The 15489-nt window shown below is 46.5% G+C and overlaps 1 protein-coding gene across 2 annotated transcripts; it reads left to right on the forward strand.

The window, feature by feature from the left end:
- Positions 1–9793: 9793 nt before the first annotated feature.
- Positions 9794–15158, forward strand: MMACHC (metabolism of cobalamin associated C). Of its 2 annotated transcripts, none has more exons than XM_063165998.1 (4): positions 9794–9875; positions 11737–11931; positions 12287–12439; positions 13020–15158. In XM_063165998.1, exons 1-4 carry the CDS (start codon positions 9804–9806, stop codon positions 13329–13331), a joined length of 732 nt encoding a protein of 243 aa, XP_063022068.1. In that variant the 5' UTR covers positions 9794–9803; the 3' UTR covers positions 13332–15158. The 2 variants fall into 2 exon arrangements, with proteins under 2 accessions (XP_063022068.1, XP_063022069.1); XM_063165999.1 differs by having other exon boundaries at positions 13023–15158.
- Positions 15159–15489: the final 331 nt, after the last annotated feature.

Raw genomic sequence — 15489 nt, forward strand, 5'->3', positions numbered from 1 at the left:
TTTGGGATGGAGCATGGGCCACTTGTGTGGGCTTCACCTTTCCTGTGCAGCCAAAAGAACTAACAGAACCAGAAAACAACTGTTGCCAGCTCATGCATTTCTCCTTGAGCACAGCTGTTGCCTCTGATGGGGTTTAGTTTTAATGCCTCTTAGGCTAAGGCATGATTGTATTACTAATTAGCAAGGGACCAAGAACCAACCTAATCACTTGGATTTAAAGTTAAATAGAAAGGAAAGAACCACAGGTAAAAGAAAACCAGAGTTTGAGACCCATCTGCCTCCTCTGACCTTCCCTCCTCCTCTCTCCAGACTCATGTTTTGAGGGGAAGGGGATCTGAGAAGCAGAAAAGTGACAATCCTAGAGCTGCTGTGCCCTGGGCAGGGCTGCCTGTGCTCTGTGCCATTTCTCTGCCCACTCAGTTGTCCTTCACGTCTCAGGGTCTGGATTTTAGCTTTAGACACTGTATTAAACCATCATGTCACACTGCAAGTCTGTGAATAAGCCTACGAGGGTGTTCAGGGACAGAAACTGCCATGAGGAGCACTGGAGTGGACAAGGCAGTGTGTGGGTCTTGTAAGACAGATCATCCCATAAGGATTTCCCATGGATAACAGTCAGCCTCATGTGCTTGCTACCACTTAAAGAAGAATGAAAAAGGCTTTCCACTGATCCAGGGAGCAGGAGTACAGAGGCAAGCCAGGGAGGCAGAGCAGTAAATTTTCAGTAATGAAGACTATAAAATGATGCAGAACCTGAAAGATTTTACTAGCCAGTGTTCTTCTTATACCCAGGGGAGAACAGAAACGCCTACTGTCATTTCCCAGACATCTGTGAAGGAAACAGGAGGCTGCTCACCTCTGCAGTATTTATACTTAATTTTCTATAACTACATCAAATCAGTATAAATGTGGATTTGTCATGGGGGAAGGAGGACAGTTTTTCTAAATGCACCTCCTGAGCCTCTGCCCATGACACTCATGTTCTTGCTACCTCTGCTTCACTGCATAGCAGAAGCAAGACAGGAATCTTATATCCAAGAATTCCTTTCCATCCCCCACAAAGAAAACAAAAATCATGCACTTACTGTCCATAAACCAGCCAAATTTTCAGTCCTACTGATACCTACCAAAGTGATAAGCAAAGCTGGAAGACCATGACTACAAGTATAAAAGTCTCCCAGCAGTTTCCCAAAATTTTTTGTGGTTTGGTTTGTTTTAATCTCCCAGAACTTTGTAATGTAATGATGGGCTTCAAAGTTCCCCACCCAAACACATTTGAATGAAGACTCTTCCTCACTCTAACACCAAAGGGGTCATGTTTCCTCACAGATCTGAAAAAAATCAACCTTCATCCAGAGCACAACTTCAAAACAATGTCAGAAGATAAAGCACTTTAAAGCTCCCAGAAAAGGACTTTCTAACTGTGCTCTTGAGAGAGACCTTGTGAACTAGATCCCCCATCAGTTAATCCTGCAACATTAGTAAGGTTTTATAAGAAATCATTAACAACTACATGAAGGAAGCATAGATAGGTTGATAATCTTGTGCATTTTAAATACAAAGGGATCGATTTATTCATCTGCCTGACAGCCTGCACTGTCTTCCTTGGTTTGTTCTCACTTCCTGTCCAATAAGTGCACTTGAAAGACACACTCAGCACAGCTCTGCTTCACATGCCCCAGCACTTTAACAATGGTTAGCCTCAGTTCCTCTGTAATATTTTTCCTATTCAATGACCCATCAGCCAAATAACCCCCTGAACCACAAAACCAGCTTGATCTTGATCAGACTGACAGTGGTCACAGCTGCAAGAAAACAAGTACATGTTTGTTCCTACTGTTCAGCTCCCTCTCTGTTTACAGGTAGACCAGATTCCCCACCCTCAGATCAAATAAAGAGCTAAGTTAGTTACCAGAGGTATCCTCCCAGTCATAAAACAGGTCTCCCTGTGATGAACTGCCCAGAATTAATATATCCCTGCAGCAGAAGCCTTTTGCTAGCTCTCTTTGAACTACAATGGAACATCTGTTGACAATCTCCCGCAGGGTAACTTCTCTCCTCCCCTGTTCTAATCCTCTCTCCCTTTCAGAAGTACACATCAGCTGCCACAGGACAACTCTCACAAGCACTGGAGTGTTTCCTTTCACTGGTATTTCCTGGGACCAGTAGGAAGAGGGATGATCTGTCAGCTCTGATCAGTGTTTTCTTCAAAATTTGCTGTTATGCCCAGACTCTTGAAGCTTTCAATGCTGAATTACATGTTCTGCTTGGAACAAGACAAGATTCATGGGTTCTTGAACATGACTTTCAGCCAGATTTGGACACTCATTTGACTGTGACTGAGAAGAGTTTTACTGGGGACAACCGCAAAATTAGCACAGTGTTCCTTTGCACTAGTACTGGCCATGCCTTCTGATCACACAGACAAATAAACACAGATAATTGCTTCCATTTCCCTTCTGATAATCTTAAGGGCAAGATGAGAAATTTTGGCCACTTTTTCAAAAGAATCTCAATATTTTTAGGTGGAAGGAAATTGTGGACAAAACTATTTGTGGCTGTCTAGCAGAAAGGGAACTTGCTTTCAAAAAGGACTTAGAGAAGCACTGGGAAAAGAGTTTCCTTTGTTTTACAGAGTCTAAGCTGGTGTCATTCATTCACCTCTTCCCTTCTCCTGCAACACACAGCAATTATAAAATTAAGTTATCTCAGAGGGAAATGGAATAAAAAAAAATTCAAACCACATAAGGAAATTTCACAGAGCCCTTTTCTGCCACTGTGGCACTCTATTCTCATAAAACAAACCAGCAACCTCCCCCTTGTGAGCGTCATGGAATTTTCTGTTCAAATAACAACATTTCTCCACCTGTTTTGTGGCAACAAGAGGAAGCATTTTACCAGCACTTGTCAAGTCAGCTGCTCCATATTGGATCATGACAGGATAAATCTATGGTCATTCTATATCTGTTCTGTTCCTGCTGTGCATAGTCTCCCTAAAAGGAACAATCCAAGCTCAGCTCTACATCCCAGAGCTTTACATAGCCAACAGTGTAAGCACAGCCCAACATAACACAAAACTTACTGTACAGCTGGGAGAAAAAACCTAAACATTTGAAGGCATTAGTAGAGAAAATACACTAAATTCTCTCCATTTGTTCTGGTGCACCAAGTGAGAGCTCAGAGGACAGGATCACACATCCCATCCCATGGGAGAGGGCTGAAGCAGAGGACTGCAGCTAGGGATCCTCTGACCTTGGAGGGACACCCCCACTGTAGCCAAGCACCACAGCATTTCTCTCTGCAAGCCAGCTGGCAGCTGCCAAAGCTGACTGACAAATCACAAATCAGGCCCTGCACCAGGGCCTGTCCCCTGCAGAGAAAGAGCAGAGCACACAGAAAGGGTGGAAGGGGCAGGTCTGAACAAGGGGGCATGAGATGGCAAACAGCAGCTCAGGTCTCTGGCAGAGTGTGGGACTGTGCAGTCTGTGAATGATTCTCAGAATGGCTGTTTCCCTTCCTGCAGCTGCCCCCCTTGGATCAGCCCCACACCTCACAGCTTCCACTTGTGGAAAATCCAGGGCACAAACAAGTCAAGAAGAGTTTGCCCACCCAGGGAAGCCAAGATCCTTTTCCATGTTTTAGTTGTTCCCAACAGTAAAGAGTGCATCTTTTAGTTAACATTAAAGGTCATGCAGCTCCAGCCCAGGCAGGTCATTGCTGAGATCATCACTCCAGCTATTTCCAGCCACTTCTCCAGCACCAGCTCCAAACACAGCCTGGAGACACATGTACAATCTACACCAAAGAATTATCCTTCCCCAGCCTTCTCACCCCATGTGCCAGACCTGAGCACAGCAGCAGTCTGTGTCTATCCCCTCCAGCACTGCTGCTTCAGTGTGCTCTGCAATTGTCTCAAACCCTATTTAAAACATCCTCATTTATCTCCCACTGAAACAGAAACACCAACCAGCATCCTCACAAGCCATGTAAACTCAAATAAAAAGAGGTGCCCGTGGTTCCAAGTGTCCTAGGCTAGCAAGCTGCTCCTGGGTGCCCCTGCCATGATAACTCCTGCAGGGTTCTGATGCTACCATGTATAAATACTTGCTACAATAGTACAGCAACAGGCAATGAGCTGTTTATTATTAAATGAGGGGGTTTGCTTGAAGGTCTGATCAGTAAATTCTGTACAAGAGTCCCCACCTGGCATGTGCCTCAGAATAAATGTTAGAGAAAAGCTTAACCCTTTGATGGGACGTGCAGGCTCTTCAGGCCCTGCCCTAACAGCAACCTGACATGTTACAACTGCACCCACAAAGCAGTTAATTGTAGCAGGTTTGCTAGTAAAGTCTGAATCAGCAGGATTAGTAAATTGGAAAAACAGCACACAGGGCAGTTTAATATGCCTTACAGCCTCCATTCACAAGAATCTTAAGCATCTTACTAAAGTAGGGCATGAATTTTTTTATTTTAAAGGAACATTAGCCCTTTGTTCCTGATTTCTTTTAATGCTAAGTGTTAATGCAAACACAAGGGGGTTTTATATCCTAAAAGCAAGGCATGAATCCAAAAGAATGAAGAGGCTGAGAGGCAAACCTTCTTGAAGTGAGCAATTTTCACCTTCTCACTGGCTGTGTGTCAGCACCAAAACAAAAATGGAGCCACATTAAAAAATGGTATCTTGGCACTGTCAGAGGAAGTGATAAGTATCATAATTGGCCCTCACATGCAGCTTTTCATTATCCTGACACTACATGGGGAAGGAGGATGAAAGAACAGACAGGCACACACATGTTACCTCTGTCTTGGCATAGCAATGCTGCTCTCAGAACTAAGTTTTAAATCTGGCCCAAGTGCTAGGCCACTACTCCAAACTGTGCTGTCTTCCTGCCTTTAGGCACCTGATACTCAGCCCTACCAGTAAAACTGGGCCCAGCAGGAGCCTCTCATCTGTGTGACATCTGGAATGCCCAGAACAGCAGAGCTTTGTCATCCACAGCACAGCAGAAAACCCTTCCAGGTTCTTAAGATGGTGAGGGTGCAGGATCCAGCCACACTTACCTGCAGGCACCTCCACGTCCATGGCACTGGAAAGATCCTTGGAGCTGAAGTGTCTGGGGTAGGAACCTCAGCCAAAGATGGAGAGAACCACATTGCCTATCTCAGCAAGTTCTTGCTTCTCTCTAAAAGAAATGAAAAAAACCCAGAAGATTAGGCCAAAATTTCAAGGATAGACTTGCTGAGTCTAAGCATCCTTTGCCTACCTTTTGTGACACCTAGAGAAACTGCAGTTATTCCAATTTAATAGCATTTTCTTATTCTTACATGGCTACAAGCAGTGGCACAAGGCAGCAGAAAACAGGTTCCATGACAGGCAGGAGAACATATTGGCAAAAATGTTCAGACATTGAAATTCACCTGTCTCTGGCACCAATAACTCCAGCCAGCTCCACATTGTTCAGGTTTAAACCATGAGGAATCAACCAGCCACCTCATTTCTGCTCTGAGTCACAGCCACAATGCCAAACCCTTCCCATAGAGGGGTCGGTTTGTGCTGGAAAGGGACAACGGGACACCTGACCTTACCACGAGATCTCTAAATCAGAGGCTGGAAAGCACATCCCAGACTGTTAGTAACGTTGGAGTAAGTGTGAAACCATTCCTGTAATCTCTTCTTTCCCTGCAGGTGCCATGGATGTTACATCCTTCCAGAAGAGACTTTGCACTTGATCTTTCAGATCAGAGACTGAAGGATAGCACTGACAGTCCCTGACACTTGGCAATGCCTGCTGGAGCAGTTACTGGGGTGAGGATGGGGTGGCACCACTTTGGGGGGTTTTCATGAGCTGTGCCTCATGCAGCAGAAGGCAGCTGTGCTGAGCAATTCAGTTGTGTTTTCAGAGGTGAATGGGCTGGCAGCAGAACCTCCTGCCTCCCCACCTAGCCCTGATCACATTGTTCTCTCAAATGTGCCAGCACAATTTTTTCCTGCAGCAGCACTGTGAAGCACACCACTTCAGGGGAAAAAAAAACCCAACAAAAAAGCCCAAACAATGACGCACTTGTTAGAACCAGCTCGGCTCCCTGATCAGATTTACAGCACACCAACAACTGCTGTGGCAGAAATTTGGGAGGCAATGTGCTGTGAGGCCAGGGCAGGAAAATGCAGAGAGATTGGAACATTTTAAGCTGATGTTGACAGCACAGACAACGTCTCATGAAATCAGAGCTTAACAGGTGGGAGGGTGACATAATAAGGGAAGGCATTAGGCTTTTATAGAAAGAAATAGGGAATCAATATTTAATTACTGGAGAACTGCAATGAAGTTGCATTATTGAAACCATCTCACCAAGCTGATACAATATTTTTTATTAAAGAAAACCTAATAATGAATCTACATTAACTTCCAGACTCAGTGTTCACCAATACTTCCCTACTAATAAAAATAGACATTTATATGCTTGTGGTCAAGAGCTAGAAAGATCAGAAAAACTGACAAGGAATTAAGATGTCCTTTGACTCCATTTCAGTTACCAAATTGTCCTGACTGTTCAAACAATTTGTGTGAGTCTCTCTCTCTCTCATTAGGTTCCTACCTAATGCAGAGCAATTGTTCCTTGCCAGGGTCAGGAAAAGGTTTCAAGAGCTGTGGATGGAAAACAGAAGGAAAATCCTTTCTGTTACAATCAGCACAACATTGTGTCTTTGTCATTTACTATTGTGGAGAACAATGAGATCTAATGATCCTTTTTGTATGAATGCTTCATGATAACACCAAATCACACTGTATGCCACGGCATAGCAGCATTAGCCTGAGGGGGGTGAATGAAAATGTTGTGGTTTTTCCTAATAATAGAACAAACCACAAAGCCATACCTGGGACACAGACACCTCACAGACACATGGCTGCCTTCCCCCAGGGAAGTGAGCCATATTCTCTGGATGCTGTTTTGCTGTAGCACAAAGCTGTCAGCGGGGAGAGAATGGAAGCAGTGACATGAACTCTCAGCCAGACCTGTGACAGTTCAGACATCTGGCAGCTGTCCGAGGGCAGCTGGGGTTGGACAGAGGGGACAATGAAACAGAGCCAAAAAGATCCAAGGATCTTCAACAAGGAAGCTGAGATGTCACTCATTTCTCTCCAGGGAGCAGGGCAGAGCCTTGGTAGGGGGGGTGGGGGAGAGCAAGGCCCAAGCTATCAGAGGTTTGAGGCACAAACAAAGCCAGTTCCCACCAGCTGGGGAGAAAGGAATGTGAGGGATGGGAAAACTGGGAAGGGATTAGAGTTCAGGCATTTCAAATGAGCACCTCGTCTTAAACTCACCAATTATTTCAGTCATTGCAGCAAAGTGCAAGTAAAGTATTGTCCAAACAGCAACAAGGAGACTGACTTGACAGAGGGCCTGGGTAGGGGATAGTAACACTCCTGGTTAAACAAGGCAGATGATGAGGTGGCTCAGGGAACAGCTCCAAGGACAGATGTGAAGGAACAGCAGGTACCATCCTCCAGCCCACGTGGAACAAGCAGATGATGCCAACCCTCAGGATACAAACATCTCAGAAAGGGGCTGCCTTTAGGATCACAGAATATCCAGTGCTGGGAGGGACCTGTAGGCACCCAGCTTGTGGTAACTGGGAGTGGGGCTGCAGCTGAGCCTCATCCTCAGTGGGTACAGCTGTGCAGGACAGGTGAGCAGCACTGAAGGCAATGAGACATGGAGGGCTGAGGTTACTGACCAGTCACACAGGGTACAGAGGGCACACAGGTGTAAGGCATACAAAACGAGGGCAATAAAAGGCTGGACTGAAGGGCAATAAAAGGCAGAATGTTTTGAAGCCTTCTAATGGGGTGTGGTGCTGTGTGGTGACATTCTGTGTATTGGGGCCATCTTGACTGTGGCATATGCTGTGACAGGGACCCACAAGGATTGTCAAGTCCAACTCCTGGCTCTGTACAGGACAACCCCAAAAATCACCTGTGCAATTGAGAGCACGGTCCAAATGAACCCTGGCAGGCCCTGTGCTGTCAGCCCTTCCCTTCATGAGCTGCCTCAGAAGGACTGAACGCCCTTCCTGCATTTAGCTTAAGATCAGCTCCAGGAGAGGGCACACACTGAAGTCAAACCTGCCTCAAGCCTTGCCAGTTCAGGATTGAAATGGAAGAGCCCACTCACAGAGCTGGCAAATCTGTCACCTTCTGCATCAGTAAAGCCGGAGCCACACCTGGAAATGAGCTGTGCTCCACAGGACAACAGCAGGATGAGAGATCAGTCCCCAGCATCTCTGAGCTTGCCAATCCAGCAAGCACGAGCTGTCCTGCAGAGCTCGGAGCAGCCGCCAGCCAGCAGCACCCTCCTGTGACACATTCCTGCAGCTCCCAGGCAGCTGCTCCGCCTGACACCGGGAGGGAGCTGCGCTGGCTCCTGCAGCGTGAGCGCTCCTGGGCACCCCCAAATTCCCTCAAGGGGTGTCCCCTCCTCCTGGTGTGTACAAACTGTAAGATTGTGCTCTGTTAGACTGAGCTTTGTGACCCCTCACCTGAAATACAGGGGACAACCACTTCCAAGTGTTTTCCAGAGGCAGCCTCTGATCCAGCACAGCATTAAGCCCTTCAGAAAAATCTCAGAACAACTGAGAAGAAGAAGGGAGCTGGACAAATAACATACCAACATAGGCAAAACGCTCTTACTTCCAGCATCGAAGATGCAAAGCATTTCTGCCTTATATCCAGCTCTTTCTCTTTCTTGAGCAGGGAGATGGAGCAACCTTGTGCCAGGCTACACTCAGTTTCTTGTTTCTTCAGCAGGACTTCAGAAATCTAGACAAGAAGTGATCTGTGTAAGAGGCTCTTGCAGCTATCAGTGCTTTGGTTCCACTGCCTTTGTTTTCATTGCTTCATAGCTTATGGATCTGTTTCTGCTGGAGCTCTTTCTCTTGTTTTAGTCAATTCACAGACTGAGATATTCAATGATATGGCGGACGGGTTGAAACAGATTTTGTAAAAGGATTACTTACATTTTAGTCCAAGAAATAACATAGTTGGTGGTCTGGTGCAACTTTACAAGCTGGAAATACAGGGAGATCTGGAAACAACAAACTGTAATTCTAAACATGACTGACAGGATCCATCTGCTCTCCCAGTAGAGAAGGCATGGATGTAATAAGGAGGAACTCTTGGGGTACTAGAAAATACAAGGAAACTCCACAAAGCAGTAAATTTGAATATCTGCGGTAGTTCTGTCCCCAAGACCTTGGACATTTGGCGTCCTGCACTTCATAAAACTCAGGACTACAGGCTGGAGAGCATTGCACTAATACTATAAAGCTTGTGATAAGCAGCTATAAAGATTAGGGTAAGGAGATCCAAATCTGAGGCTCAGTCTCCAGTGTGGCAAGTGGTAGGGAACACAGAATCTGCAAAGAACGTGTGTACTTTCAGAAGGGGAAGGAGAGAGGATTGCCAGCACAGAGGCCTCACTATTTCAGCGAGCAGCACCCTCCCACAGGCACAGGTGGGGCTTTCCCACAGAGCGTGAGGTCAGGAAAAGAGGCCTAATCCCTAGCGGGGCACAAGGCGGGAACAGGGAGGGGACCCCGGCCGGACTGCGCTGGCTGAGCATGCTGGGACACGGAGTCCTCTCCGGGGCAGCCGGCGCGGAGGGGAAGGTGCCACGCACTACAACTCCCGCAATTCCTTGCGCGCCGCGCCGTCTCCTAGGAGACGCTGAGATGCGCGCCGGGGGTCCCTCGGGGCCGGAACTACCGCTCCCGTGATGCCCCGCGCGGCGCCGCCGCCGCCGCCATGGAGCGGCGCGTGGCGGAGCAGCTCCGCAGCACGCTGGGCCCGCTCGGCCTCGAGGCGCACGCCTTAAAGGTAATGGCGTCACCATGACGTCACTGATACGACGTCACTGCCCGCGAGCTGCGGGAGCCGAGGGAGCGCGGGGCGCGGAGCGGAACCCGGGGCCGCGCAGGGGCCGGGGGCGCCGGGGGTCGGTGCCCCGGGGAGCTCGGGGCGCCCCTCGGCCGAGCGGGGCCGGGCTCGCCCCCGCGGAGCCGCTGCGGCCGGCGCGGGTCGATGCGCAGCGCGGGGTCCGGCCGGCCCGCCCGGCAGCGCGGGGCAAGGTGACCGCAGCGGCAGCGGCTGCTCCGGCCCTCGGTGCGGGCCCCTGACCCGCGGGGTCGGGGTTACGCAATGACACATCTGCCCCGGCAGGCGGCAAAGTCCTCCGGGCAAGGTTATATTTTAACTGAGCGTGGGAGCGCCTGTCTGTGGAAGTGCTGACCACCCCATGGCTCCTCTGACCTCTGTTCTGCCCCTGGCCCCGGCAGCCTCGGCCGCTGTGCCCTGTGCGGCTGTAAGTGCAGGGGCTCCTTCCTTACCTGCCCCGGGGCAATCTGCAATAAATCAATCTGCAACATCGCATACAAATCAATCTGCAATAAACGTGCCCTTCCCTCGGAGAGTGTTGTATCTGTCACCTGAAATATTTTTATTTCCTGCTGTGATCTTGTTTGCATAAAAAGTACAAGGCAATGAGGTGATGAGAGAAGTAATGAGATAAGTGCCTCCGGAATTTGGAAAACTCAATGCTGCTTGCCTAGAACATATCAGCAGAATTCAGGGCAGAACCCAGATAAAGACTGTAGCTACGAGATGGGAAACCTTTTGGCCCTCTAGCTCTCTCCAGATTTCATTCTGCCACAGCCAACCCTCGTGCACTGACTGATGTTCACTGGAAAACCAGCAAAGCTTAGATTCACAGCTCTCTAATTCTTTGTAACATTTCAATTCAGCACCTTCAAAGCCCCAAAACTGATTAAACTTAGAGATTCATATCAGAATGTAAACTTTATAGTGAATCTAGTTTTTGTTCTGAGTTTCCTCATGGGCAGTCTGGCTGCCATTGCCAGCTGCAGAGTTACCGTCACAGTAATTTCACTGATTATTTAGAATAACCAGTATGTTTCATTTTCAACCTTACTGTTCCATTGCTCAGCATCTCTCTGACTGTTAGACCTGGCCTTGTGGCACCCCAGGAGGGAGGGAATTGTCATAACCTATGAAAAGACTGATGTTACTGTGCAGGGGGTTTGGGCCGTTTCCTTCTGCATTTGGCAGTTGCAGGTCTGAGCCCTGTCCTGGTCATGCTTCCTGCTGCCCTGGCTTGATCTCTCTTTTCTGGACTGTGTCCAGCCCTGGAATCAAATATCCAAATGTGGCTGTGTCATGATCCACGTGCTGCTGATAACAAACGTTTTTTGGGGGGGCTTAGCACTGCCAAGAGCTTCACATCCTTCATTCCACACAAGTGTTTCCTGCAGAAGTAGTAAAACATTCAACTTGTCACACAAAACAGAACCACCAGTTTCTTTCTGGCCCAAGATAAGAGGAAAAAAAAAATCAAACCTATAAAAGCTTTATCTGACCCAATCTGATTTGCATTGGCAAGACTGATTGCTCATACTTCCCTCTAGGTTTTTGAGTAGAGCTGGATAAAGGGCAGACTGGAGCTGAATGCTGTGTGTGATTCTTATCTCACAGCTCACAGCACAGCTTCCCCAAACTGAATCCTGGAGTGCAAAACAACTTGGTTTGAAAGGAAGGCCCTGGGCAGGTTGCCCATCTGGGTTGCAAATGAAGGGGGCTGCAGTTATTTCCACATTTTTACATTCCTGCATGTCCACTAGAGTGGTGTCTGTGTTCTAATGGAAATTTGTGTTTCTTTGCCAAGGTTGGGTGGTACAATGCTGTTCTCCAGCCAGCCTTCCACCTCCCCTACCCAGATGACACGCTGGCCTTCGTGGTCCTCAGCACGCCGTCCATGTTCGACAAGGCCCTTAAGCCTTTTGTGAGCAAAGAACGGTTAAAAATAATCAGGGATCCTGTGGATCAGTGTGTTTCCCATCATTTGTCAAGTCTGAAGGAGGTAAGAAGCTGAAATCCCCATTCCATGTAGTGCTGTGGCACATAACCAGGTGGGTTGAGCAGCAGACAAAACCCTGCAGGCTCCTGCCCTGCTCTTTGGGAGGGTGAAGCATTATTCATCAGCAGGCTTTGGGTGTTTTACCTGCATGTTCTGCCTCTGGATTACATCTCACAGCTGTGAGGGAGCTCTGCAGGCACAGGCTGACTGCCCACAGCTTCCAGCCTGCTGACAGAATTCAGCAGCAGGATGTGGGACTCTACAGGCTTCACATGTGCCTGATTTGCTGCCATCTAGCAGTTCTGGAGTGGCAAGGCTTTTTCCATGAGACTGGGCTGATGTTTTTGTATTTTCTCAGAAATTCCCTGACCAGAGGGTGGATATCATGTTTGATTACGAGCTGCTGCCGAGCCGAAAGCCCAAGTTCCTGGCACAGACAGCTGCCCACGTTGCTGGAGCTGCATATTACTACCAAAGGAAGGATGTGAAGCTCGATCCTTGGGGGAAAAAGGTGAGGCAGAAACACAGTCTGGGAAGAACCATTGAACTGCAAACATTGAACTGTACAGTGATTGTTTGCTCACTAGTCACTAGTTCATCTTGCAGGAAGCTACAAAGTCCAGAGCACATATAGGTTCATAAAATGTTTCAGGTGGGAATTGGAAGCTTCCAAGATTCTTCAGGGTAGTAGGGAGATGTCATGGAGAGAAATATCTTGATCTGTTAAACCTACTTAGATAGAAGAATAAATGGCAGTGTAAAGGAAAACCTGTTGCTTAGAGCATTACAAACTGGGGGGAAATGCTCTTTGGGTAATTTCTGTAATAGATTTGCAGAAAGGAACCTCTCCCCACGTTCCAGGGAAGTGTGTGTGGGCACAGGAAAGCGGGAGTGAAATGCAGTGCTTCGAGCCACACGTTCAGAAAAGTTTTCCCTTCTGCTCTGTACAGCTCTCCAAGAGAAGGTTGGGAGAGAGAGAAGCATCTGATGGATGCTTTGAACTCTAGCCTTGATTAGACACAAAGTGAGGCAGCCTGGATTTTTTTTTTTTTTTTTTTTTTTTTTTTTTTTTTTTTTTTTTGTTGTTCCAGAAGATCTTTGGCGTTTGTATCCATCCCAAGTACGGTGGCTGGTTTGCTATCCGAGCTCTGCTGCTCTTCCCGGCCATCCAGGTGCCGTTCCTGGAGCAGCCCCGCCCTGTGGACTGTGTGAGCTCCGAGGAGAAGAGGATTGAGCTGCTCGAGCAGTTCAATTTCCACTGGCAGGACGGCCGCTACAGGGACATCATTGAAGTGAAGGAGAGGTACTCGGAGGAGCAGAAAACCTACTTTGCCACTCCTCCAGCCGAGAGATTGCGGCTGCTGGGGCTCTCGCAGGAAGCGCAGAGAATCGCATTTCACTGAGAAAGCGGCTCCGCGAGGGCAGAGGGCAGCAAAGGGCAACTCGTGAGCGCGGCATTTCCCGCTGCCGAGGGGGAGGAGGAGGAAGGTTATGCTGGTACAGACGTGGCAAATCCGAGCAGCCTCAATGCAAACATTGCAATCAAAGCTTCCCTGAGAGAGGAGCACTGCTCTGCCGTCTGTGCTGTGCTGCTGCTGATCTGGGGTGGAGCCCAGTAAGCTGCCATTAGCCTTTGGTTGGGAGTAGTTTAGACATCCTGGCAAATTTAAATCCATGCTACTTGGAGTAGTTTAGACACCCTGGCAACTCCAAAATCCATGCTGCTTATTAGAAAAATCACTTTTGTTCTCAATAATTTTCTTTCTGAATGTTCAGTTTTTATTCTTTGTAGGTGTAAAAAAAAAATCAATCATTGAACTACTTAGTTAGATTTTGTCTAAACTTGGGGCAGGTACTTTTTTAGATGTTGCCAGCATTTTATTAACCCTCCTTAGGGAACACATGTCCAGTCTTTACAGCCTTGCCTAGGTCACATTTAAGCATTTATCCATTCATAGAGCTGACTGGAATGAATATTTGGAAAGATGCTGAGTAATGTCCATATGATTGGAGGTTTTATTCACATTAAGATAACTGACTGAAAAAGACAATTCTCGTGGCCTTTTCTAAGATAGACCACATTTGTGTTAAAAGTATTTTTCAGTGCCAGCACACAGCACACCCCTCCCCACAGTTACTGCCACAGTTTCCTGGTGTGTTTTCTTTGTGGGAAAGATTGTAAACCTGCACACATGTAAAAGCCATGGCACAAGGCCTTGTCACATGCACAGGCAAACAAGCACAGAAGAAAGGGAAATATTAATGACATTTATGTTACTTATATTGCTGGATTAAACACGTTCAGACAGAAGCAACATTTTTTCCATGACTTTGTCCTGTTACATTTGTTCAGAGGCTGCAATGCACCTGGAAATCAGGAATTAATTTCTCTTTGAGCAATTTGAGGCTCAGACCTCGTTAAAGTAATATAATACATTAAATTAATATTTTGTGGGAGTTGTTTTACTAGACTGCAGTGCAATGCTGCAAATGGACAGGCACTTTTTTCCTTTTGAGGGTACTAACATGATGAAGAAATACTCACTTTGCAGAACTGAGCCCTTTCTTTTTACGTTGGGATTCTTCAAAGCTTTGGAGACTCCACCAGGACGGTTGCCCTCACCATTGTTCACTGCTTCATACAGTTGCTCACAGTCAGTACACTAACTCATTGTAATCCAAATTCAGGATAACAAGTTTGCTGCCCTGTAAACAGAGTCGTGAGCGTGTGATCACTGGGTTTGTTCACTACATTTGCTGTTACAAAAAAGTCTTTGTTGCTTTCCATGCTTTGTTCATCTCTGACTAAGGCAGACACCTGACATAGAATGTGATAGAGGTATTGTGATGTTTAATTTAAGGTAAAGAATGAAATTTGTTTAAAATCTGTTTTGTTACAGAATTACTCCTGCTTCAAATTTGTTTGATGTTTCAGAACTTTGAAACTGAACTGTAATTTACCAGGGGCTTGAGGTAATGGCTCATACTCATAACAAAGACAAAATACTGATTCACTTAGAAGGATAAATATAGATTTGAATCAAATCTATCTTTTTATATTACAATTTAAAGTAAATTATTTTGATCTTTTGGTATTGATTTCTTACAAATATTTAATATTTTGTCTTAATTTATTAAACAGATTACCGTGGTCAATGCATTTCAATTTCTGTAATTTATTTCTCTTCAAATGGTATTTTGGTTACTAAATATACAAAGTTGTAAGTAAATCTCAGTACTGAGTATTTTTATTTAAACAATGCAGTTCTTAACTTGTGGAGAACTCAAGATGTTCAAGAGAGAATCAATAATGGTTTTTTTTAATATCCTGAAAAGAGTGAGCTACCTAAGACACACACAGTATCTGCAAACTAAGGGAAAAAATTGTTATCTTAGCAGAAGGTGGTAAACTGTTATCACAGGCTGCTGGGATATGAAAAATAAAACCTGCATCACATTATGAGTAAGTCAAATAAAGGTTTATCTTCCCCAGGTCACTTCAGCAAAAGCATTATAACAGCAAGCACCATGATAGTGCACTTCTCATTTCTTCCTCTGTTC

This window comes from Melospiza melodia, chromosome 11 (genome assembly GCF_035770615.1).
Source record: "Melospiza melodia melodia isolate bMelMel2 chromosome 11, bMelMel2.pri, whole genome shotgun sequence".
NCBI classification, from domain to species: Eukaryota; Metazoa; Chordata; class Aves; order Passeriformes; family Passerellidae; genus Melospiza; species Melospiza melodia.

Bases quoted from the DNA above. Each gene is read 5' to 3' on its own strand.
- MMACHC (XM_063165998.1), top strand. From the start codon at position 9,804: ATGGAGCGGCGCGTGGCGGAGCAGCTCCGCAGCACGCTGGGCCCGCTC. The intron at 9,876-11,736 runs GTAATGGCGTCA...TTCTTTGCCAAG, and splicing joins TCGAGGCGCACGCCTTAAAG to GTTGGGTGGTACAATGCTGT. The intron at 12,440-13,019 runs GTGAGGCAGAAA...TTGTTGTTCCAG, and splicing joins TCGATCCTTGGGGGAAAAAG to AAGATCTTTGGCGTTTGTAT.